At 47.2% G+C, this 22,980-nt stretch overlaps 1 protein-coding gene across 2 annotated transcripts in view; it reads left to right on the top strand.

The window, feature by feature from the left end:
* The window catches only part of MRPL14 (mitochondrial ribosomal protein L14), an 86,270-nt gene extending 81,295 nt beyond the window's left edge, over positions 1-4,975 (top strand). For both annotated transcript variants that reach the window (XM_069236280.1, XM_069236281.1), the window contains one exon: positions 4,437-4,975. In XM_069236280.1, coding sequence (XP_069092381.1) covers positions 4,437-4,803 — 367 coding nt within the window. In that variant the 3' untranslated portion in view covers positions 4,804-4,975. The remainder of the gene's footprint in view (positions 1-4,436) is intronic.
* Positions 4,976-22,980: the final 18,005 nt, after the last annotated feature.

The following is a 22,980-nucleotide window of genomic DNA, read 5'->3' as shown; positions in this document are numbered from 1 at the left end:
ATAGAAGCCAGCTGTTTCAAGCCAGCTCTAACAAGGCAGAAGTAGTGATCTTTAGCAAGAACACCTCACCATCGACTTAAGCTTGTGGCCGAGCAAACTCCAATCCACAACCAGAACCCAGGCCAGGAACTTCGGAATAATCTGCAGCAGCAAATTTGACAGAGCAGCACAAGTCAACCCTGTCACTGCATCCAGGTCCAACCCCCTGACGATGCTGAGGAATTTCTTCTAATGGCTCCCAAGCAACATTAGGAAAACTGTACGCCCTAGTCATCAGCAAATGGACTATGAGAACACCCTCAACATCGGGATCACCAAGAAACTCACTAGAAGACTACAACCCATCCAGGAACTCAGTAGCCAGATTGTTCCTCAATCACACACACACACACTACGGACACGCTAATGGCGATAGTGTGTTTTCCAAATACACATAACCTATAACAACGTGGTCTTGACTTAAAATCAAGAGATGCTTCTTTTGTTTTCTTCCAACTCCCAAAAGTGAGCCCCATCTTCGGTCTCAATCATTATTTTGTTTAAAATTTCTTAGCATGAGGCAATAAACCTTGTATAGATACTACATCACTATGACTATTATTCCCATATGCTGTACAGTTAATAGCAGGTTTATTGATATTCAAAATATTGGTATCGTCATTACTATTAACAATGGAAACAGCCATCGCTCTAATGCTGTTTTATAAGTGTATAACTATTCTTCTCATTGTTCTACTGCTTTGTCACCCCTTCCTTCCATCCATTGTCCTCTTTTGCTACCTTCTTTTTTCTTATTCTCTTCCTTTTTCCCTTCATCTAGTTGTCCTTTACTTGTTTACTGAAGTTCTTGTCCCTTTCTCTGCTTTTTTTCCCCGCCCTCTACCTTATCTTCCCTTTCTCTGCTAGTTTCCTCCTCCTTTTCTTTATCTCAGTCTCCTGTATTATCATATTCTTTCTCCTTTTCTTCCTCCTTCTATTTTCTGTTCTTTATGTATTTATGTAAATGGTATTTTGTAGTAAGCTATACTCAATCAACATGTTGGTTCGCCTGTAAGAGTTGATGCTGTGTTGTACTATTCTGTGAGTCAATAGGAAAGGTTGGTGGAACTTATCAAGAGTGTGCAGGCTGCCTGATCAAATAGCTCTCAAGCTAGATAGTCAAGGAAAGATTAGTACTAATGATGAAGGTCAACACAATGCACAACGAAAAGTGGAAGAGTAAATCCCCTGAAGAGATTTGGATGGTAGTGTTATTCGCATGAATAGATTGTGAATCCATAAGGATTGGAGAGTAGTAGTTTTCTGAGGTAAACCTGTTTATCAAATTGTGTTTCTTTTAAATTGTAATGTTATATATAGTTTAGTTTTGTTGATTTTATTTTACTTTCTCGTAAGGTTTACATGTGCATCTTTCTTTGCATTTCGTTTTCTTTGATTTGTTTTTCATTATTTATACGTGTACAAATATATGTTTGGTGATGCATGTGATAACACATTCTTTATTTGGTAACAGAGAGATGTTGTAGTAAGCTGTACTCAGTCAACATGTGCTGCTCTATGACATGAGGTGTGACATAATGTATTCTATGTTGGAATGTATGTGTTCAAACCTGTGTGGTTGGTGCTTGAGCAGTTATTCTCCAGTAAGCTGTGGAGTTGTGCCATCAGTAAAGCTGTGTCTCCTGTACTCATCTGTTTGAGTATTTACTACATACTTCTATAGCACATACCTAACCAAAAAGTCAGCGGAACGCAGTACATGGTCAAAAACCATCATAAAGTCAACGAGTAAGAGGAGAGGAAGCTGGGTTGTGGACATTTAATATATTGTGATGTAGTGCCATTTATAGAGGTGAATCGTCAACTATTCCCTGCATTGGAGTGGCCTTGGGGGCAGGTGGGGGGTTGTCCTATTAATTCAGGTCCTAATCAATATAGGGATGTTGTTCCAGATCCCATGTGCATAGATGGAAAAGTCCTACTGCCTTGTTTTAACTTTTTTCCACTTCTTAGTCTGCTAGTGTCCTGGCTGTGGATGCGCCAAACACCACAGACCATGGTGAGCTTGCCCACAAGCTAAATGGGGGTGGTGGACGTGATGACTTTGTAAATAATACATGTGGGTTTGAAGATGATGCTGACCACCAAGGCGCGCTTGTAGAGTTCCATCAAGATGGGGAGTGATATAATTGTATGTCTTCTGGATAAGACATTCTGCGGTGGATAGGATGCCCTTAAAGGGGTACCAATATGGAGTCTTAAAGTCCGTTGCTTTTTGGCAGGATGCCTCTTGAGGGTGAGGTTGGTGTCTAGGGTGAATCCAAGTGACTTGGCATTTGGTGAAAGATTATGTCTGAAGCAGTCAAGATTCATGTGATCGAGCCATGCTTGCATGACTTCTTATTTGTGTTCTAGAAATAACAGGAATTTCTCCTTGGCTGGATAGAGCTTCAGGTAGGCGTCGGACAATCAGGTCTGAATGATGTTCGGGCAGTGTTTGAGGTGTTGGAGTCTGACGCGGATAAGGCTTTCAAGTACAGTTGTGTATCGACATATTAGTGAATCTTGAATGTTTATTCTTATCCTCCTTTTTATCCTATTCCGCCTTCTTATGTTCTTCTTCCTACTTGACATTCTGCCGCAATTTTCTTAGACTTTTTTGTTAAAAAGATGTACTACACGTTTTTTGTTATTTGTCCTTGCGCCTCAGGGAGTTGGAAAAGCACCTGTTTTACAGAATGAAGCCATCTGATGTGGCACAAAATGGCAAGATTCCAGGAAATATATTCCTTCTATTGAACCACAACTATTTTGCTCAAGCTTGTTTAAGGCCACTGAATCCCTGCACTTCCTCCTAAACTCGATCTTATCTATATGAACACAATCATCAGAATCTGAGAGGGTATTGGACTTTCCTCTTAAGTGGAAAAAAATGACATCCAACAATCAATCACTTAGAAAATATGAGATGCTAGCAGGTAAGACTAGGGTCATGGGTACCCCCTCGTGTTTTGTCAACTATGAGCAACATCTCCTGATTCTGAAAGTTTATTGGATTTCCATATTGGGAGCATGATAACTGGGGGCATCAATGCCATATATAGCATTGGCCTATTTATCTGATTCCCATAACCGAGGGGTAATCTCCTCAGCTCCCTCTTGTCCATCACACGGACATTTTCATCAGTTGTAGAGTAATATATTTTTACACCTTTCTTTTTCGGCCTTCTTGATTTCTAGCGTGTCTCGTGGTGGGCCATTTAAAAAAAAATAAATGCCACCTCCAGGAGTGGTTATTTGCAACCCACATCCTCTGTATTTCTCCCACAATATATACATTTCCTTATTTAAAAATAATTTATTGCACTTGCCGTAAATTGTAAACTCCCCAAGCAATTCATAATTTCATCATTATGACATCAGTGTGAGAGAAAACAAAATGGGTACAAGACTTCTGAATATTGTGACGTTCACTGTGATTGAAATAGTGACAAAGATGCACTTCACCTACTAAGCTTGTGATAGCTTAAGAGAACATACATCAGAAGGGATTCTGAAACACAAGAAGTAGTAAAGCGACACTATGAGGATGAGACTGTCAGCGTGACTCAATCTGAGCACGAATGAGCCATGCACGTGGGAAGTGGTGCGCATGTTAGTAGCTGTTATGATGTTTGACAGTAGCTGATTCCATTTCTGAACTAAATTCTAGGGACACTTAAAATGAACCCACAGCCATGCTAGTACCAGGTAGCATATGTCCTTATCCGTGTTATTGGATTGTGCTTCATACTAATACCACACTTCCTCCCATCAAGTATGTTATCTGATTTCTCTCGACCTTCTTTTTCGCCAGAATACTATAAGCATTGATTTGCTATGCAATTACCCATTTAGATAGGGTGGTCAACCACAATTTTCACAGTTGCTTCTGCTTTCTGATGGGTATCTGCTCTGGAAGACTACGAGATGGCTGTTGCTGGTCGTTTGTACCTACTTTTGCAACTTGGTGTAATGCCACTGCATTATGCACAAGATTGTTGTAAGTCTGTAATCTATTTTCCTATATTTTTGTTTTAGTTGAGTTATTTTTTTAGTATTAACCAGATTGGTATATTTTCTGTTTCTACATCTTTAATGACTTTGTTTCTGTAATATCTTTTTGATGACATACTCCTGCTAGAAGTTTGTTTCCTTCTGTTATGCTATAGAGGGATTTAATTATCCCACCATTTAAAAAATAAAAAAAAATAATAGCTTGTAAAAATATCTCCATTGCAACAGATTGCTCCAAAATCCACAATCCTTCCTCTAGTTAATAATGAACTCATGAATCCAGAGCTCAGGTTGTGCATCTCTTGAGCACTGGAACTCTTCAGTTGTATTGCTAAGTGAAAAGGCTTTCATGTGTTCCTTATCTGTTTTCATTCTTTCAGCATCACCACCTCCTGCAGTGCCATTCAGAAGATGACCCGTGTTCGTGTGGTGGACAATAGCTCCCTTGGCAATACGCCCTACCACCGGCCACCACGGTGCATCCATGTGTACAACAAGAATGGAATCGGCAAAGTAGGTGACAAAATCTTGCTGGCCATAAAGGGGCAGAAGAAAAAAGCGCTTATTGTGGGCCATAAGATGCCAGGCCCCAGAATGACACCAAGGTTTGATTCCAACAACGTCGTCCTCATCGAAGACAATGGGAATCCCGTGGGCACCCGCATCAAGACACCAATTCCCACCATTTTGCGCAAGAAGGAAGGGGAGTTCTCCAAGATCCTGGCCATTGCTCAGACCTTCGTCTAAAGATTAAACAGAAGACTGGGGGCAAAGGGATGGAACACAAAAACAATCTACGTGGAGGACTGTCTGCTTCACACTAAAAGTAAAAACATCCTGCCAAGGTGACATACGTTGTTTTAAGATCCATTTTGTAACTTTTTTTTATTAAAAAATAAAAATAAATCTGCCTTACTGATGCTGGGTGAGAGGTCACCCTTGTGTGTTGTGTAAACCGTGCATATGTTAAAAAAAGGGCTTTCCACTTACTGAATACATTGTGATAAGCGTGCATGATACTCACCTTCCTTTCAGGTGATCTGGATAATACCCACTGGAATTAGTTATGTCAGTTTGCCTCCTAAATATGGGCAGTGTGGCTGGGCATTAGTGCCATCTGAGCATGGTACTTTTTTTGTTTACTTCTGAGTGCTGTGTGCCATGTATCAATTGCAGCTTCAGATAACTTTTGGAAAATACAGAGACTAACACGATATTTGGGTTATTAGAAATAAAATACATGAATACAAAAAACTGTAATAATAAGTCGATCTTATTAAGGTAACTTGGTGGAAGAAATGCTGAACCTCCATAATGCTGTTTAATCCAATTCCTTAGCCTCAGTTTGAATGAGAGGTGGCATTGGTTCAAAGGCCCCCAAAGTGTGAGCTGAGCACTTAAGCTACAACAGAGGTCTTGCAGGTGACAGGCTCAGCAAGGTCTTGGGATACAGCTGGAGCCCATGTTTGTTCCAAGAGGTGATCTACTGACAGCAGAGTTTATCTTGATCTCTCGGTCTCGTCCCAGGGAGTGTCTGACAGCCCACTTCAGGCCCCCCAGAGACAGTTTGGAGTGTTCAGGAGGATAAACATCCATTAAAGTAAGCTACCTTTCAATCCAGTGTATCCTGTGCAGGGCCTGCTGTCTGACTAGGCTACAAGAGAGATGCCATTGAAAAGAATCCTAAAGTAAATGCTGTTACTGGATAATGCATAAACAGACGAACCACTGCAGTGAATAATTGTTAAAAGTACATTGACAAAAACTGATACGAAGTGCGGTTGCTACAAACAAATTTTTTTTTGGTTGTGTCAGAAAAACTTAAAATCCATAAAATAATTTGTTTCAGAATATTTAAATGAAACATTTGTATAGTGAGGTTAGAGAGGTCAGGGTAAGGGTTGGTATTTGAAATACGTTTAGGGGCAGGTTGGGTTAGAATGAGGGTTCAGTTTATGGTTTGAGTAGGGGTTAGTGCCAAGTTAAGTTTAGAGTTATCTTCGTGGTCAGAGTTTGATTAGGGTAAGGATAACAGTGTTAGGGTTCAGTTTGAAGTTAGGTTATGAATAGAATTATGATTTTAGGACAGAGAGCAAATACATTTAGGTTGTAACGAAATTAGTTATAGCAGTTCTGTTTTGAGAATAGTTCTAATGTTAAGTAAACTTATTAATGTTTTTTAGTTGTAGTTTCTCTGTAAAGATATTCTTTGTAATTAATTTCTGCAGACTTTACAAATGGCTGAGGTGGTGTTGAGACATGTAACAACTCTTTTGGCCTATATCCTTTTGTAATGCCAAATTAAGGCAGAAACTCAAGAACTGGGATTTCCTTTCTGCAGCAATGTGCACCACAGGTGGAAAGGAGTAGAACACTTTCAGCCTTGGCTTTAATGATTCCAGGGCGTTTTATCAAACTGTGCGTTTATCCAACTTGTTCAATACTCTTTTTTTTTTTTTTTTTTTTTTTTTTTTTTGCATTGATATGGTCAGGTCCTGTTAAACTCTAAAATGGGTTGAATGAATGGAAGTGTTCAGGAGGTTTGTAAGCCAGACTTGCGCATGGCATTAGAAATGGTAAGCATTCATTATCTTGAAAATAACTATGTGTAGTAGAAATAGTAATTAATATATATCTCTGCCAGCCTTCTAGTTCCCATATTCAGCGTTAATAAGAATTTTCCTGCTCTGTGAGGTTCTAGATATGTATGCATCTATGCAACACTGGGCTTCAAATGATCCATAGGAGGGCGCCCTACTCTTCTCAGCTATGATAATGGGTAGCATGTAGGTTGGTAACTATGAAGCCACTTTACCTTTTGTGACCCAACTTAGAATAAGTTGCATTTGATGAGAAGTATCAAATCAAATCATTAACATTTATAAAGCGCGCTACTCACCCGTGCGGGTCTCAAGGCGCTAGGGGGGAAAAAAGGGGGGGTTATCGCTGCTCGAACAGCCAAGTCTTTAGGAGTCTCCGGAAAGCGGAGTGGTCCTGGGTGGTCCTGAGGCTGGTGGGGAGGGAGTTCCAGGTCTTGGCCGCCAGGAAGGAGAAAGATCTCCCACCCGCCGTGGAGCGGCGGGTGCGAGGGACGGCAGCAAGTGCAAGGCCAGCGGAGCGGAGGGGGCGGGTGGGGACGTAGAAGCTGAGGCGTCTGTTGAGGTATTCCGGTCCCTTGTTGTGGAGGGCTTTGTGTGCGTGGGTGAGAAGACGGAAGGTGATCCTTTTGCTGACTGGGAGCCAATGCAGGTGTCTCAGGTGTGCGGAGATGTGGCTGTTGCGGGGTACGTCGAGGATGAGGCGGGCCGAGGCGTTTTGGATGCGTTGCAGGCGGTTTTGGAGTTTGGCGGTGGTCCCGGCGTAGAGGGTGTTGCCGTAGTCCAGGCGACTCGTGACAAGGGCGTGGGTCACGGTTTTTCTGGTGTCGGCGGGGATCCAGCGGAAGATCTTGCGGAGCATGCGGAGAGTGAGGAAGCAGGCGGAGGACACGGCGTTGACTTGCTTGGTCATGGTGAGAAGAGGGTCCAAGATGAAGCCGAGGTTGCGGGCGTGGTCTGCGGGGGTCGGTGCGGTGCCGAGGGCCGTGGGCCACCAGGAGTCGTCCCAGGCGGACGGGGTGTTGCCGAGGATGAGGACTTCCGTTTTTTCAGAGTTCAGCTTTAGGCGGCTGAGCCTCATCCAATCTGCGACGTCCTTCATACCCTCTTGTAGGTTGGTCTTGGCGCTGGCGGGGTCCTTGGTGAGGGAGAGTACAAGTTGGGTGTCGTCGGCGTAGGAGGTGATGATGATGTCGTGCTTGCGTACGATGTCGGCGAGGGGGCTCATGTAGACATTGAAGAGTGTCGGGCTGAGCGATGAGCCTTGAGGTACGCCGCAGATGATCTTGGTGGGTTCTGAGCGAAACGGAGGGAGGTAAACTCTTTGGGAGCGGTTAGCGAGGAAGGAGGCGATCCAGTCCAGGGCCTGGCCTTGGATCCCGGTGGAGCGTAGGCGGGTGATTAGGGTGCGGTGACAGACGGTGTCAAAGGCAGCCGAGAGGTCGAGGAGAATGAGGGCGACTGTTTCACCGTTGTCCATCAGGGTTCTGATGTCGTCTGTGACTGAGATGAGGGCGGTTTCCGTGCTGTGGTTGGTTCGGAATCCGGTTTGTGAAGGGTCGAGCAGGTTGTTGTCTTCCAGGAAGGTGGTCAGCTGTTTGTTGACGGTCTTTTCTATTACCTTGGCTGGGAAAGGTAGAAGAGAGATGGGGCGGAAGTTTTTCAGGTCGCTTGGGTCAGCCGTAGGTTTCTTTAGTAGGGCGTTGACTTCAGCGTGCTTCCAGCATTCGGGGAAGGTAGCAGAAGAAAAAGAAGAGTTGATGACGGTCTGGAGGTGCGGGGCGATGATGTCGTCGGCTTTGTTAAAGATGAAGTGCGGGCAGGGGTCCGAAGGGGCGCCGGAGTGGATAGAGTTCATGATGGATTTGGTTTCTTCCGTGTTGATGTGGGTCCAGTTGTTGAGGGTGATGTCCGGGGAAGCGGGTTCAGTGGTGTATGGTTGGGTCTGGTGTCCGAAGCTGTCGTGGAGGTCGCTGATCTTGCGATGGAAGAAAGTGGCGAGGGATTCGCACAAATCCTGTGAGGGCGTGACGGCGTTGGCGCTGGCGCTGGGGTTGGAGAACTCTTTGACGATGCTGAAGAGTTCTCTGCTGTTGTGGCTGTTTTTGTCTAGTCTGTCGGTGAAAAAGTTCCTTTTGGCAGTGCGGATCAGGTGGTGGTGTTCGCGTGTAGCGTTCTTGAGGGCGGTCATGTTGTCCGCGGTGTGGTCCTTGCGCCAGGCCTTCTCAAGGGCACGACAAGTTTTCTTTGATTCTTTGAGGGTGTCAGAGAACCAGAGAGGTTTTTTGGTGTTGGTCTGTCGATGCGTGCGTTTGAGGGGAGCAAGGTTGTCAGCGCAGTTGGAGATCCAGTTTGTGAGGTTGAGAGCTGCGTCGTTGGGGTCGGTGGTGAGGGTGGGTTGGTTGGCGGCGAGAGCGGAGAAGAGTTGCTCTTCAGGGATCTTGTTCCACTGTCGACGAGGGGTGGGTTGAGTGCGGAGGTGGGAGGTCTCGCGTCGGAATGTGAAGTGGACGCAGCTGTGGTCGGTCCAGTGTAGGGCAGAGGTGTGGCTGAAGAAGACGTGTTTGCTGGCGGAGAAGATAGGGTCGAGCGTGTGTCCGGCGATGTGGGTGGCGGTGTTCACCAGTTGTTTGAGGCCGAGGTTGGCGAGGTTGTCGAGCAGGGTGGTGGTGTTTGGTATCTGTAGACAAAGGCCAGGAAACACTCTTAAAAACGTTTGCACAACCACAGACTGAACCCGTCCATGGCTTATAACTGGATACAGTGTTAAGCTTTCGTTTTACTCTATCATGAACTATTCTAATCATTACTTGAAGAAAACTGATTTGTTCTTGATAGCTAATGAAGGCTGATTTGCTGCATTGTTAATTGGTCTTGCGAGAAGTTGTGACCAACTTTTCAAATCATGTGGTTCCTGAATTGTAAAGGTGTCATGGTGTAGTGATAGACTAGCCCAGAGTACTTGGTGTTCCTCTATGAATTCAGCCATAGGGTGGGTGTCATTGGTTAGGTTACAACAGTTCTGCATTTTTTTGGAGTGCCAAATTACTGATTTCCTAAAGGTACTCATATTCACCGGTGGGGGGTGCTAGGCACATCATACTGTAGGAGTTTTTTGTATAGCAATAACTACCCCTATGTGGGGCTCTGAAGTGCTTACCCACACGGATAGCAAGCTACATCCATGTAGGATGTAGGGAGTCCAAGTATAAGGGCAGCACATCAATCTGCATACCACCTTTTCTCCTCCTCCCAGTGAGAACATTTTCTGGCACCTACGATGGCTGTCAGCTGAGTATGCTAGGGGTCGGCTGGATGGCCCTGCTGGTTGTGTGTTGTTACAGAAGCATAACCTGACCGTCAAGGTTCTTGTGCTTCCTTTCACAGACTTCCTCATGCCCTTTTTATCTGCTTGACTTTGTAGTGGTGTCACAGGCTGTTAACGGTCAACAGTGAGGCTTTATGTTCTTGTAGCATGTATGTGCTTTCTGAATTTACAGTCAGTCTAGGGTGAGAGTAGAAGTAGCTGAGTCACATATTGTGCTGACTTGGGTTTGTGGTACAGTTTGAGAATGAACCAAAAGCATCTTAGTTTTTTTAAAATTTTTTTAACCTTAACATTTGAGCTTCTGCCTCCAATGCTGACTGTTTCTGCGGACCATGAGTTCACGTGTGTGTGTGTGTGTGGGTACATGTATGTGTCATTCACTGTAAAGTGTTGGGAAGCAGACATCATCCATCCCATCTGACCGTGGCCTGGACTACTAACTGCAAATCTAGGGAAGAATGCAGGGGTGGAAGTTGCATTAGCTGGTGTCTAGCTATGTCTGTACTGTAAGAGCAGGAAGGGCAACGGAAGTGTTTCACTGGGGATCTCACTGACTGGTCTGGGAAGCCATTTACACTCATCTCTCAGCAGCTTTTATTTCTAAAACTGCCAGAGATAAAAAGGAGGGTGAAATTCAAGTAATTAAGGAAAGATATCAAATAAAGTATGTCTCGTGTTTTAGTACTATCCAGCTGTTTTGTAGAAAACAATAAAAAAAGATTTCCAACTTGAAAAAAAGCAGAGAGCCAGTTCTAATTTAATTAAATGCATCAAAATAAGGAGTGATATTAGAATTGAAACCACTCAAATGGTAAAGACTTCCCTAATTTTTTTCCAGAATTTATACATTGAACCATATCTCCTTCTGAAGCTGACATTGAGGAATTCATCAGAGAGGCACGTTTTGGCAGAGGGTGTGGGTTGTCTCAACCATTTTCGTTGAAAGAAATAAACTTTGCAATTCTAACATTACCATCTGCAAAGGCCCCAGGGGAGATGGGCTGTCTGGGGAACTTGTTCCTTCTCATAAAGAGTCTTATGTGCCAATTCTCACAGGAAGTGGAGGAGGGCATTAGGGGGGGGGGGGGGGCTCCACTGTTCTTCAAAATTAGAAGGTAAGTTGCTTTTCTGAAACCGGGCAAATATCCAGAATGCTATCTTTTGTATTGACTGCTTACCCTACTTAACTTAGATTATATAATTTTTTATGGTAGCACTAGCAACCTGTTTGGCCAGAACTGTTCATGAATTGGTTTGTACAAATCAGGCAGGGCTTATCTCCAGTAAATTTCAGGTTTAAATATCCATAATTTCTTGAAATGTATAGGTTATGCAGAACCTCTGCCATTTAGGTTTTTTTTTGCATACCGAGGGGAGCTTTTGTGAACTGAGGCCCTCATTCAGAGTATGGCGGTAACCTGACTGCTACGTCGGCGGCAGTGTTATGATCGCCGCCAGGGTGGGGGAGCAGACTGCCATATAACGAGTAAGGCGGTGAACCCAACGCAACACAGACAACTCACCGCCAGCTCCCCCCTACCACCACCGACGAGCAGCATCCGGCAGCGGCCGGGGTGGGCTGACTGCGCCGAAAAACCTGGCAGAAGCAGAAAGTACAAAAGGAGACACCCAATTCCAGGCACAGAGACGCGGCCGCCATGGTGAACGAACTGCTAGTCTTCCCAGCGTTGTATCTCTGCCATACACCTTCAGGGCCACCAACATCGACGAAGACGACAACCGTAAGTACGCCTAGCACAGAGTGGAGGAAATGGTAGTGATACACTCCCACACATTACACACATTCCTCGCACAGACAGCGAAGGCCACACAGAGGCACACACAAAATATGTCAATGCCAAGTACCCAATACACACAAAGCCAAGCAGATATGTGCCAAACATATAGCACAACGCTCACAAACACCACCACCACACCCCATAACCACACAACGACAACTAGACCACAAACACCTCAACACAGCCATAGACAGGCACATTGTGCAACACCACACACACACACACCATGAACTGTAGGTAGCAATGACACCATATCAATAGCAGTGAACACCGATCCAAACAATGACAAGGTGACACATCACGGTCAACCAACAATCGAGGAAATCCACACATGCAGCACCATACACACGATGCATACTATACCTCATAAAATCCCACAAGCAAGCAGTCAGACACATTACAACATGCCCATGGCACAACCCATCTACCCAGCGCATGCAACAACACAGACACAACCCATACACAGACCTCACACACCGTTGCACAAAGATGTCACACTACCATGTAGAAGGAAACTGGACAAGCAACTCAACGTGCCAAACACAGCAATGTGGGCAGTTGTATTCAAAATCAAAAGTATGAAAATATACTATATACAAATGTGCCAATGGCAAGTCCAGTGTCTAGAAATGCAGGACACATTGTCCATAAATCATGGCCCCAACTTGACTCCTGACAGCAAATACGCCTTGATGTCATAGGGGCATCAGTGGGATAGTCGGGCACTTCAGGGTGGTGGGGGTGGCTTGGATTTGGAAGGAGCATGTTTCGGTTTGGCACTGGGAGGGGTGGATTTCTTGCTGGGTGGAGGAGCGGGGAAACACTGGAGGGGGCACCCGAGCAATGGGAGGTGTAAGGGTCTGGAAGGGGCACAAGGACACGTTGTTTACAGGAACACGGGGTGGGAGAGGAGTAGGGAAGAGGTCAATGATGGCAAGGAAAACTTTCTTAGGTACACAGGGGTGGCCACATGATTGAGGGTTGGGAGTGGAGGTAGAGGGACTGCTTGTCTGATGTGTTGGTGTGCTGTACGTGGATGCTGGTGTGTGCATGTGTGTTTCTGATGGATACAACTACCTGTGGATTCCTCACCTTATGAATTCTCCCAATGCGCTAGCAGACAACGAAAATTGTCTTCCCAGCTCTTCAAGTCGACAAGGACGTCACAATTGCACTGCTCTGCACGCGACTCCGTTTGACGTCATTGTGGCGTGCTGATGTCAGTTCCCTTTTTTCCATGCCTTCGACGCTAACAGTTTTCTCCTAACTCTCGGGGAGCTACTGTTGTGAAGGTGTCTTTTTGTCTCTAGTTACAGTATCTCCTCCTAAAAAGTCAGGGTTTAAACCTTGTCGTGAGTGCGGGGGTCGAATGTCTGCCACGGACCCTCACGATGACTGCTTATGGTGTATAAGTTCGAAGCATGATGTGGAGGAGTGTGTGTCCTGCCAAAGCATGGATCCGAAGGCGCTGAAGGAGAGAGAAGCCAAACTCTTTCTGGCTAAAGCGAAGAAAGGACACAGAAGTCATCGGACATCGTCTTCCCATAATTCATCGAAGAAGCATAAGAAGCGGCGCCGGCACGACTCGGTGTTGTTCGGCTACAGGTCGTTCACAATCTAGGTCTCCATCTAGACAGCATCGTGCGACGTGGGAGGTTAGCCCTACTGTGACCTTTCAGGCTTCTCCACCGCCATCGCTCTTCGAGGTGGTTGGGCCCCAAGAGAGTCCTCGCTTTTCGCCTAGGGTGCAGGATTCTGATGCCCAGCCGAGCCAAGTGCCGCAGGAAGATCAGCGGTATTCTGCCTTCCCTGCTCCGGGAGCGGATCCGGCTGCATTTTTTAATACCATGTTCAGCATGTTTAATGCTATGGCCCCTGCTGGTGCACCGGCTGGTCCCACGGGTCCTTTGGCATTCTCCTTTGGCTCTCCAGCTCCATATAAGTCAACGCTGTTCATGCCTTTTTATCCAGATGAGGGTGCCTCATGGGCCTACTGCGCTGACGACATTGCCTCATAGGTCTACGGCGCCGATGATATCGCCTCATACACAGTTGATGCCGGTGACGCAACCTTGCGTGTCCACGGTGCCGATGGGATCAGCTCCGGCGCCAGATGGATCCCGATTGGATCATAGTGTATCTCCTTCTCCTGGTCCACGTCTATCGGTCCTGAAGCAAGTGTCTTCGACGTCAGCTAACTCTGTTGACGCCGAGGTTGGAGGCTAGATTGAGGTCACAGAGGAGAGCACTGAGGCTCTTGAAAGAACAGGAGTACCAGAGGCAGCTGGTGGAAGAAGGAGAGATTGACCAGCCCTTGGGGGAATATCAGGCCCTAGTCTCAGCTAGTGGGCTAGACACTTCCCCTGAGTCAGATCTTTCATCTCCAGGGGATTTGCCGGCTGCTGAAGTTAAACGAACATTTTGACCGAGGTCCTGTATCCTTCTTTGGCTTCTGCAGAACCCTTGCTTCCATTTAATGATGCTCTTACGGAGCCTATATTGGAGGAAGCCTGTGACATTGCCAGCTGTAAACAGAACTGTTGCAAGACGGTACATAGTGGCTCCGGGGGATCTGGGATTTTTATTGCAGCATCTGACTCCGGAGAGTTTAGTGGTCCAGGCCTCATGTCGGCACGTTCTGCACCAGGCTCTTTCCCTGTTACACCTTTGGACAGGGAGTCCAAGAGGATGGAGCAGTCAGCCAAGAAGACTTTTTCATCCTGCAATATGGCCCTAAATCGGTCAATGCTACCTGTGTTAGGTAGATATGTGCACGCCCTGATAGACGCGGCTAAAGCTGTAGTTCCTGACCTACCGCAGGATATGCAGGGCAGTTCAGTGAGCTCCTATCAGACACTCAAGCTGCGGCTAAGCAGATCATCCCATCTGGTCTGGATACTACAGACTCCGTGGCCAGGGCGATGGGTACTTCAGTTGCTGCCAGGAGGCATGCATGGCTGAGATCTTCTGGCTTTTCTACAGATGTCCAGACCACTTTATTGGACCTGCCTTTCGACTGAGAAAAGTTATTTGGGGCCAAAGCTGACTCTGCTGTGGCCCTACTGTCCTTGAAGCGCTCTAAGGCAAAGTCTTTGGGTCTACAGGCTTCCACTACTACCCCTTTCAGGTCCTTTCGGAGGTTTAGGGGGGTTGGGCGTGGAGCTGCTTATCATGGAAGACCCCAGTCCACAGTCCAACAACCTGCCAGCATTCCAAATAGATCCTTTAGAGGGAGGGGGAGAGTTCGGACAAGAGGGGCCACCCAGCAGCACCCTGCATCATCCTCTTTCTCAGGAGGAGCACAACAAGGAAAGCATCCCTAATTTGCTACCCATTTTGAGTCACACTTCTCCTGTAGGGGTAAGGTTCCTTCTTTTTCTCCATGAATGGGCAGTTAGTCACATCGGACTCATGGGTTCTAAATATTGTGAGGAAAGGATATGCCCTTCCTTTTCGAGAGTTTCCCCTCCTAACCCTCCCCGTCCTTCATTTTGTGCAGAAGACCATCTCCTGTTGTTGCAGCAGGAGGTTCAAGTCCTGTTATCAAAAGGCGCAGTGGAGTTGGTTCCAGAGCAGGAAAGGAGTCAGGGTTGTTATTCAAGATATTTCCTGATCCCCAAGAAGAATCGTCGACTGATGCCTATCCTGGATCTGAGGATTTTGAATTGGTTCCTCAAGCAGGAGAAACTCAAGATGATGACTCTGGCGCAGGTGGTTCTGGCATTGAACAAAGAAGATTGGATGGGTTCTGTCAACTTGCAGGATGCTTACTCATCATATCCCTATTCTCAAGTCACACTGGAAGTATCTCCGCTTGTGGTGGGGTCGCAACACTACCAGTTTGCGGTCCTTCCTTTTGACCTTACTTCAGCACCTTGAGTCTTCACAAAGGTGATGGCGGTGGTTGCAGCAAGTCTCAGGAGTAAGGGAATATCGGTATTCCCTTACTTGGATGATTGGTTGATCAAAGCCAGGTCTCCCGAGCTCATGCTGCATCACCTGCAAATGACAACTCAGTTGTTGTTCGACCTGGGCTTTTCAGTAAACGTGCCCAAGTCTCACCTGGAGCCCTCTTAGCGCCTCCTGTTCATAGGGGCAGTACTGGACACATTGAGTCGGGCCTATGCTCAGCAGATTCAGGACATTCAAGTGTTGATTCCAATGTTTCAAAATGGAGTGGTTGTTCCAGTCCTCAAGGTCTACGTCTGTTCACTTCTTGCATTCTGTTGGTCACTCATGCACACAAGGGCTCTTCAGTGGTGCCTCCGCAAGCAGTGGTTTCAACACAAAGGGGCTCTTGAGGAGTCGATAACGATCTCCAGAGATGCTGCAGTGGTTCTACGATGGTGGGCTGTGGATGGCAACCTTTCCCAAGGAAGGCCGTTTTCACTACCGCCTCCAGTGGCCACGGTCATAACGAATGCTTCCACTCTAATGTGGGGAGCTCATCTGGGGGACCTGGAGATCAAAGGTCTTTGGCCTCCAGTGAAACAGATGTTTCACATTAATCTCTCAAGGCCTTCCTCCCGTCCCTTCGCGGTCAGTTCAGTTCAAGTCTTGACGGACAACACTACTGCGATGTGGTAAATCAACAAGCAGGGAGGAGTAGGGTTGTACCTTCTCTGCAGAGAGGCTCTGCTACTCTGGTCCTGGGCTCAGGACCATCGGATTTGCATAGTAGCAAACTATCTGGCCGGAGTTCTCAACTCCGGAGAGTCTCAGTCGGTATTTCTCGGCCGATCACGAGTGGCGTCTCCATCCAGACCTGGTCCTTTACATCTTCTGGATGTGGGATTTTCCACAGATAGACCAGGAGAACGCGCACTGGCTGTCATTCTGCAGCCTCCAGTATCCAGTGCAAGGAGCATTGGGGGAACGCGTTTCAGATGTCTTGGTACGGCCAGTTACTTTGTGTTACCCCCCCCATACCCTTGATTCCTCGGGTTCTGAGGAAGATTCGCCAAGACCGGGCTCAAGTCATTTTAATAGCTCCGGATTGGCCAAGAACGGTGTGGTACGCAGACCTTCTTCAACTCTCACTGTGCCCTCCGCTCCATCTCCCTCACAGGGCAGACCTCCTCTTGCAGTCGCAGGGGCAAGTTCTACACCCCACCTCCAGAGCCTGCACCTACATGCCTGGAGATTGAATGGGGCAATCTAAGTTCCTTTTCTCTCCCACCAGAAGTGGTGGATGTTACTTTATCGGCCAGGCAAAACACTACCAAGTCTGTTTATGCCGGCAGATGGGCAAAATTTATGGTTTGCTATGGAGAGAGACAAATTGATCCTTTGAAAGCCCATTTGTCTGATGTTCTGATGTTTGCTTTGACTTTAGCACAAAAGGGTGGTGCAGTTGCGACGGTCAAGGGCTATTTGTCAGCGCTGTCGGCCTTTCTGTGCCTTCTTAATCAACCTTCTTTGTTTAAGTCCCCTATAGTCGTAGGTTCTTAAAAGGTCTAACTAATAGGTTTCCTCCCACTTCGTTTCTCATGCCTCAGTGGGATTTGAATTTGGTTTGTACTTTCTTAATGGGTTCACCGTTTGAGCCTATGCATTCTTGCTTGTTAAGGTTTTTTGTTTTAAAAACAGTTTACCTCACTGCTAACACGTCTGCTAGGCTTCTGAATGAGCTCCAGACTCTTAGTGTTAAACCTCTCTTCACATCATTCTATGCTGACAAAGTGGTGCTGAGAACCAGGGCGGCTTTCCTTCCTAAGGTTGTCACTCCCTTCCATATGGGGCAGTCTATAACACTTTCATCCTTTTACCCTCCTCCACATCCATCGAAGGAGGAGGAAAGACTTCATTACTTGGATCCAAGAAGGGATCTGAGTTTCTACATTGAGAGGACAAGAAACTTTAGAGTTGATGATCAACTTTTCGTTGGACATGTGGGCAAGATGAAAGGCAGAGCTGTCCATAAGAGAGCCATATCCAGGTGGATCATTCTTTGCATTAAGATCTGTTATTCATTGGCAAAGAAGGTTCCGCCTGAGGGTATTAGAGCTCATTCTACCAGGTCTAAGTCTGCCACTTTGACCTTGGCTAGAGGTGTCCCATTTGCTGGGATCTGTAAGGCCGCAACTTGGGCTTCCCTCCACACTTAAGCTAAGCATTATTGCTTGGACTCGGAAGTTAGGAGGGACGGCCATTTTGCACGTTCTGTGCTGCAGGATTTCTTGGTGTGACCAGTCAGGCACCCACCACCGGGTGCAGTATTGCTTTGGGACTCTATTCATAAGGTGAGGAATCCACAGGTAGTTGTATCCATCAGAAGAACAAGTTACTTACCTTCGGTAACGCATTTTCTGGTGGATACATCAGCTACCTACTTAAAAAATAGTGAAAACTGACGTCAGCACGCCGGTGAGGACCTATTATTGCCACGATGTCAGACGGAGTCGCGTGCTGAGCCGTGCAACTGTGACGTCGTCGACGTGAAGAGCTGGGAAGAAAATTTCCATTGAATGCTGGCGCATTGGGATAAGCCATAAGGTGAGATAATGTATCCACCAGAAAAAGTGTTACTGAAGGTAAGTAACTTTTTTTCGTTGGGTGCGTGAGTGGGTGCATGCGCCTTCATTGGGGGTAGAGATGCAGGGAGAGGGAATGCGAGATGTGTGAGTGAATGTTGCAGTGGTGTGTGCAGGTGTGTCTGTTGTTCTGTATGCAGATGTGTGTTGTGTGTGTGGGCATGCCAGTGGGAACGTTTGTGATGGCTATGTTGGTCTTTCCGCACCTTGTCTGTTGTAGTGGGTGTATGCTGTTCTGTATGTGTGCTTCAGACGGGTGTAGGGAGAGAGGTTGTGGATTGGGAACAGATAGCTGGAGGGGGGTGGGACGGAAGATGAAGAGACACTGGCTGCCCTCAACGAGGAGGCCAGAGCCTGAAACGATCTCTGTAGGCCAGACAAGGCACCGTGAATGCCTTCCAGGAGCGCATTGGACTGCTGCATCTGGGATGCCAGTCCCTGGATGGCATTCACGATGGTTGTCTGCCCCACAGAGATGTACCCCAGGAGGTGAGCAGCCTCCTCATTGAGGGCAGCACGGCTGACTGGGGTAGGGGCAGAGGTGCCTGCGGCAAAGAAGACGCCCACCCTCCTGGGTGTGGTGCTACAGGGAGGGTGGTGTTGGTAAGGGGGGTAGCGGGCAAGGATGGTGCTGGGGTGGTCCCAAATGGGTCCGCCACTGCCAGGGAGCCGCCCTCAGAGGAGGAATCTGTATCAGATGTGGTGGTTGCCCCAGTCTCCCAGTGATGCTCCCCTCGTCCTCTGTCCCACTGGTTCCTCAGCTTTGCTGGCGCCAGCCTCCTGGGTCCCGTGGGCTGCTGAATCCCCACTCGCCGGTGCCCTTCCTCTTTTGCCAGATGATGCTAACGCACACATAGACAGAGGTGGAGAGATAAGGAGGGTGGGAGAAACAGAAAGAGAGGAAATGGTGATAACACAGATCCACTTCATATACAAACTACATAATTCAGCCCCTGCAAGGTATACAAGAGACCATTTTGCAATCCATTGCAATTGAGTCATGCAAACGGTACCCAAATTCATCAGCGATCACCTCAACCCTACAGCCTAAACATCTGACTGAAGACCAATACATGCCTATCAACTGGCTAAATGACTTATCCAACAATCCAGCCCAGGCACACACCCAACCACATGTCGTCCATTACGGGATGAGAAAAATCTGAGCTCAGAGGGACTGAGCACACAAACTGACAGGAATGTGTGGAGTACATGTGGTACAGAGGTCTATTGATGTAGCAAGTGAAGCAATTGCAATGTACACGTAACATGCCTGTCATTACCCATATACAGTGCCAATATGACCACCTTGTACTACTACAGTACACACAGAGATGGAGGATGCTGCCAGAGACTGATGGCATACTTGAGCGACCCATGCGTACAGGTGAACATGTCTCAAAGTACCACCACTTCTTTTCCTGCATGGCTCAACATAGCAAAGTGTCACACTCCTACATGATTGGTATGACCACCAGGACTGTACATTCCCTAAATCTTATCCTACCATGTAAATCCCAAGTCCAGTGAGGGTCATAGTACACAACCATCCAGAAGTCACCTAACAGTCAACACTTACCCCCTTGTGGCAGCTGCGCTGCCTTCAAGCGCCCATCCAACTCTCGGTAGGCCACCGCCCCTATGCAGGCCATTAGGGGGGGTCAGGGTCCGATGGGCACCCCTCCCACATTGGGAGGCCGTCCCCCAACTGGGTCTCTGCGGTCTTCCGGGTCCAGCATCTCAGGTCCTCACACCGCGTCCTGCAATGGGTGCTCTGCCGGCTATGGACCCCCAGAGACCACACTTCCTTGGCAATGGCTCTCCATAACCCTTTTTTCTGGTGGGCCCTGACCTGCATGGGATACATTCCGAAAATGGGGGACATGATGTAATTAATAAAAAATACAGCTGTAACTTTTGGCGGCACAACAAACACGGACCATGCACACTGCCAATATTCCACACATGCCATGTGCATGCAAAACACCTGATCCGTCATGACCTGTCAATGTGCACACACATCGTCAAAAACCACCTGACATGTGGGACAAAGGAACGTTGCACTGACCTGTTGCCCTGGAGCACCGTACAACCACCCATACAGGGGTAGGACCCCCTTCCACCAGTTTCTCCAGTTTCTCTGTAGTGAAGGCTGGGGCCCTATCCCCTGTAGTGTGTGCCATCGTTGCTCCAAGATACAGCACAAAGCGGCACACGAAGTGGAGGTCTGTCTTGCCCTAATACCAGGAGTCAAGTGAGCTGGGCCATACAAAATGGTAGTTTCGACCGCAGCGATCATGACTGTCACCGCCAGCGGTGATCGTCATTGGTCCCAGTCTCCCATAGACGTCAGTGTTAACCAAAGAGGAGTTGCACTGCGGTTCAGACTGCCTTCCACCATGACGACTTCCGCAGGTGGAACGAAGTCACTTCCAGCTGTCCAATGCATGCAGGGCAGGTGGGTGCCATATTAGTCTGTAACATGACTGTCCTGGGTTCACACAGCGTAATTACCTGCATGTCGTCACAAATTGATACATTCGGTCACACATTATGGATGACATATGTCAGTATATATGATCCGTATAGTGGAACACATGGAAGGTGTATGTGTACATGTCCTGTATACGTTCATTGTCACAGAGATTATGTGCCATCGTCTGGTTAGGAATGGAGTGTGGAGTAATGTGTCTTCCCACTACATGACAGCCAACTTGCATGAACCAAACTTCGTGACTGTCATATGTCATACTTGGTGCACTATATTGTGAGAGGTTCCCAGATTGTTGTTTGTGTCCCTGCACAGATATCGCCACAATGGAGTGATGAGGATTGCACCAGTTTACAGGCCACTTGTAGATCTTGATACCATGGAAGAGCGCCACATCATCCTGACCTATCCACTGAACTGACCGTGCATCATGGAATTGGTTGATCAGTTGAAGCCAGAACCCCTTGCTGGGTTTAAGAAATCCTATGCCATTCCTCCAACAGTCCAGGTTGTTGTCAGTCTGGCATTTTCTGGCAAGTGGCTCTTTTCAGGTTACAGTGGGACTGGCTGCAGGGTTTTCACAGCCCCAGTTCAGTAAGGTGTTGCAGGATGTGCTGGGTGCCCTTCTCAAGCATGTGCACAGGTATACTAGGTTCCCATACCATCCTGAATTGCCCACTGTAAAAGCAGCCTTCTACAACATAGCAAATGTCCCACATGTAATTGGGACTCACATTGCCTTGGTACCTCCGAGGACCCATGAACAGATCTACAGAAACCGGAAGAGTACATATTCGCTCAATGTACAAGTGGTGTGTCTTGCAGACAAGTACATAACACATGTAAATGCAAAATTCCCTGTATCAGTACATGATTCCTACATCCTGAGGAACAGCAGTGTCCCTGCATTGATGTCACAGCTACAGGGAGAAAGGGCCTGGCTCATAGGTATGTGTACTGCTCTCCATATCAGACGTTTGTACCCCTCCAAACACAGTCAGCACTCTGCCTAGCATTGTTACCTATAGTCATGTTCCCTTTTCCACACAGGTGACTCCGGATAGCCCAGCCTGCCCTGGCTCCTGACACCTGTTTGACATCTAACTAAAAGAGGGGAGAACCGGTACAATGAGGCACATGGTCGGACGAGGTGAGTAATTGAGCACACTTTCGGTCTCTTGAAAGCTAGATATCGTTACCTCCATGTGTCTGGTGGTGCCCTACATTACCGACCAGGGAAAGTCTGCAAAATCATTGTTGCTGGAGAAGTGTTTGAGGCCGGTGGCTCTGATGCTGAGGAGGTGGATGAGGCACATGACAACAGGACTGACATGATTTGTCACTACTTTCAATGATGTACAGGTATGTGTGATTTGTAAGTCCTCTGCACATGGAAGATGTATTGTTGAAGCCTGTCTGTTGCCAGTATTTGCATGAATCAAGGTGTGTGTGGGGACTACAGCATTCCATCTTGGCTTCCGACCCTGAAAGGTAGCTGACTTACCATGAGGGGTAGTGGAAATGCAGATGTGTGGAATGCTGGTGCCATTGCGGTACAGCCTTATAGTTCTACCAAAGGTTCAGAGTCCTCAGTCTGCCTGTTTGGGGAAATGTAAGGGGGACTTATCAGTCTTGTCCTGCTGCGTAGGCATGTCATGCTGCATTGTCAGCTGCTGTGTGGCAAGTACTTGTTACTGACTACTCAGGAAGGTGAACAATAGAGGATGTTACCTATATTATATCTTTCCTGTCCCATTCTGTGTGAGTGCCCATGCACTTAACGTGCAATTACAGCAATGTGAAGTGGATGTAGCAGTCATGCAAGGGTAGGGAGTGTTGCATTGTGGTAGTTGTGGTACTTGCTGCAGTGTGGAGGTATCCATGTACTAGGTGGGCCTGTGAGGGAATGGTGTCATTAGGGGACTGTGGCATGCAAGGGTGGGTATTGGGTCCATGGTGGGCTTTTGCACGTAAGGTTGGTGTGAGAGGGTGGTGGGGGTACGTGTTGTGCACAGGGAGTGCATTTGACTTACTAGTGTCCATTCCACTAGGTATTCCCATCAGCCCTTCTGGATGTAGAATGGCCAGGACCTTCTCCTCCCACAATGAGAATTCTGGGGGCCCACCACCAGGCCTCATGACGGCGATTTGGTGCCTGGAAGCCATGGCCCGTACT

The sequence above is a fragment of the Pleurodeles waltl genome, chromosome 5 (assembly GCF_031143425.1).
Source record: "Pleurodeles waltl isolate 20211129_DDA chromosome 5, aPleWal1.hap1.20221129, whole genome shotgun sequence".
Lineage (NCBI taxonomy): Eukaryota > Metazoa > Chordata > Amphibia > Caudata > Salamandridae > Pleurodeles > Pleurodeles waltl.
Note: the sequence above shows the minus strand (reverse complement) of the source record. Positions and strands in the feature narration are given on the sequence as shown.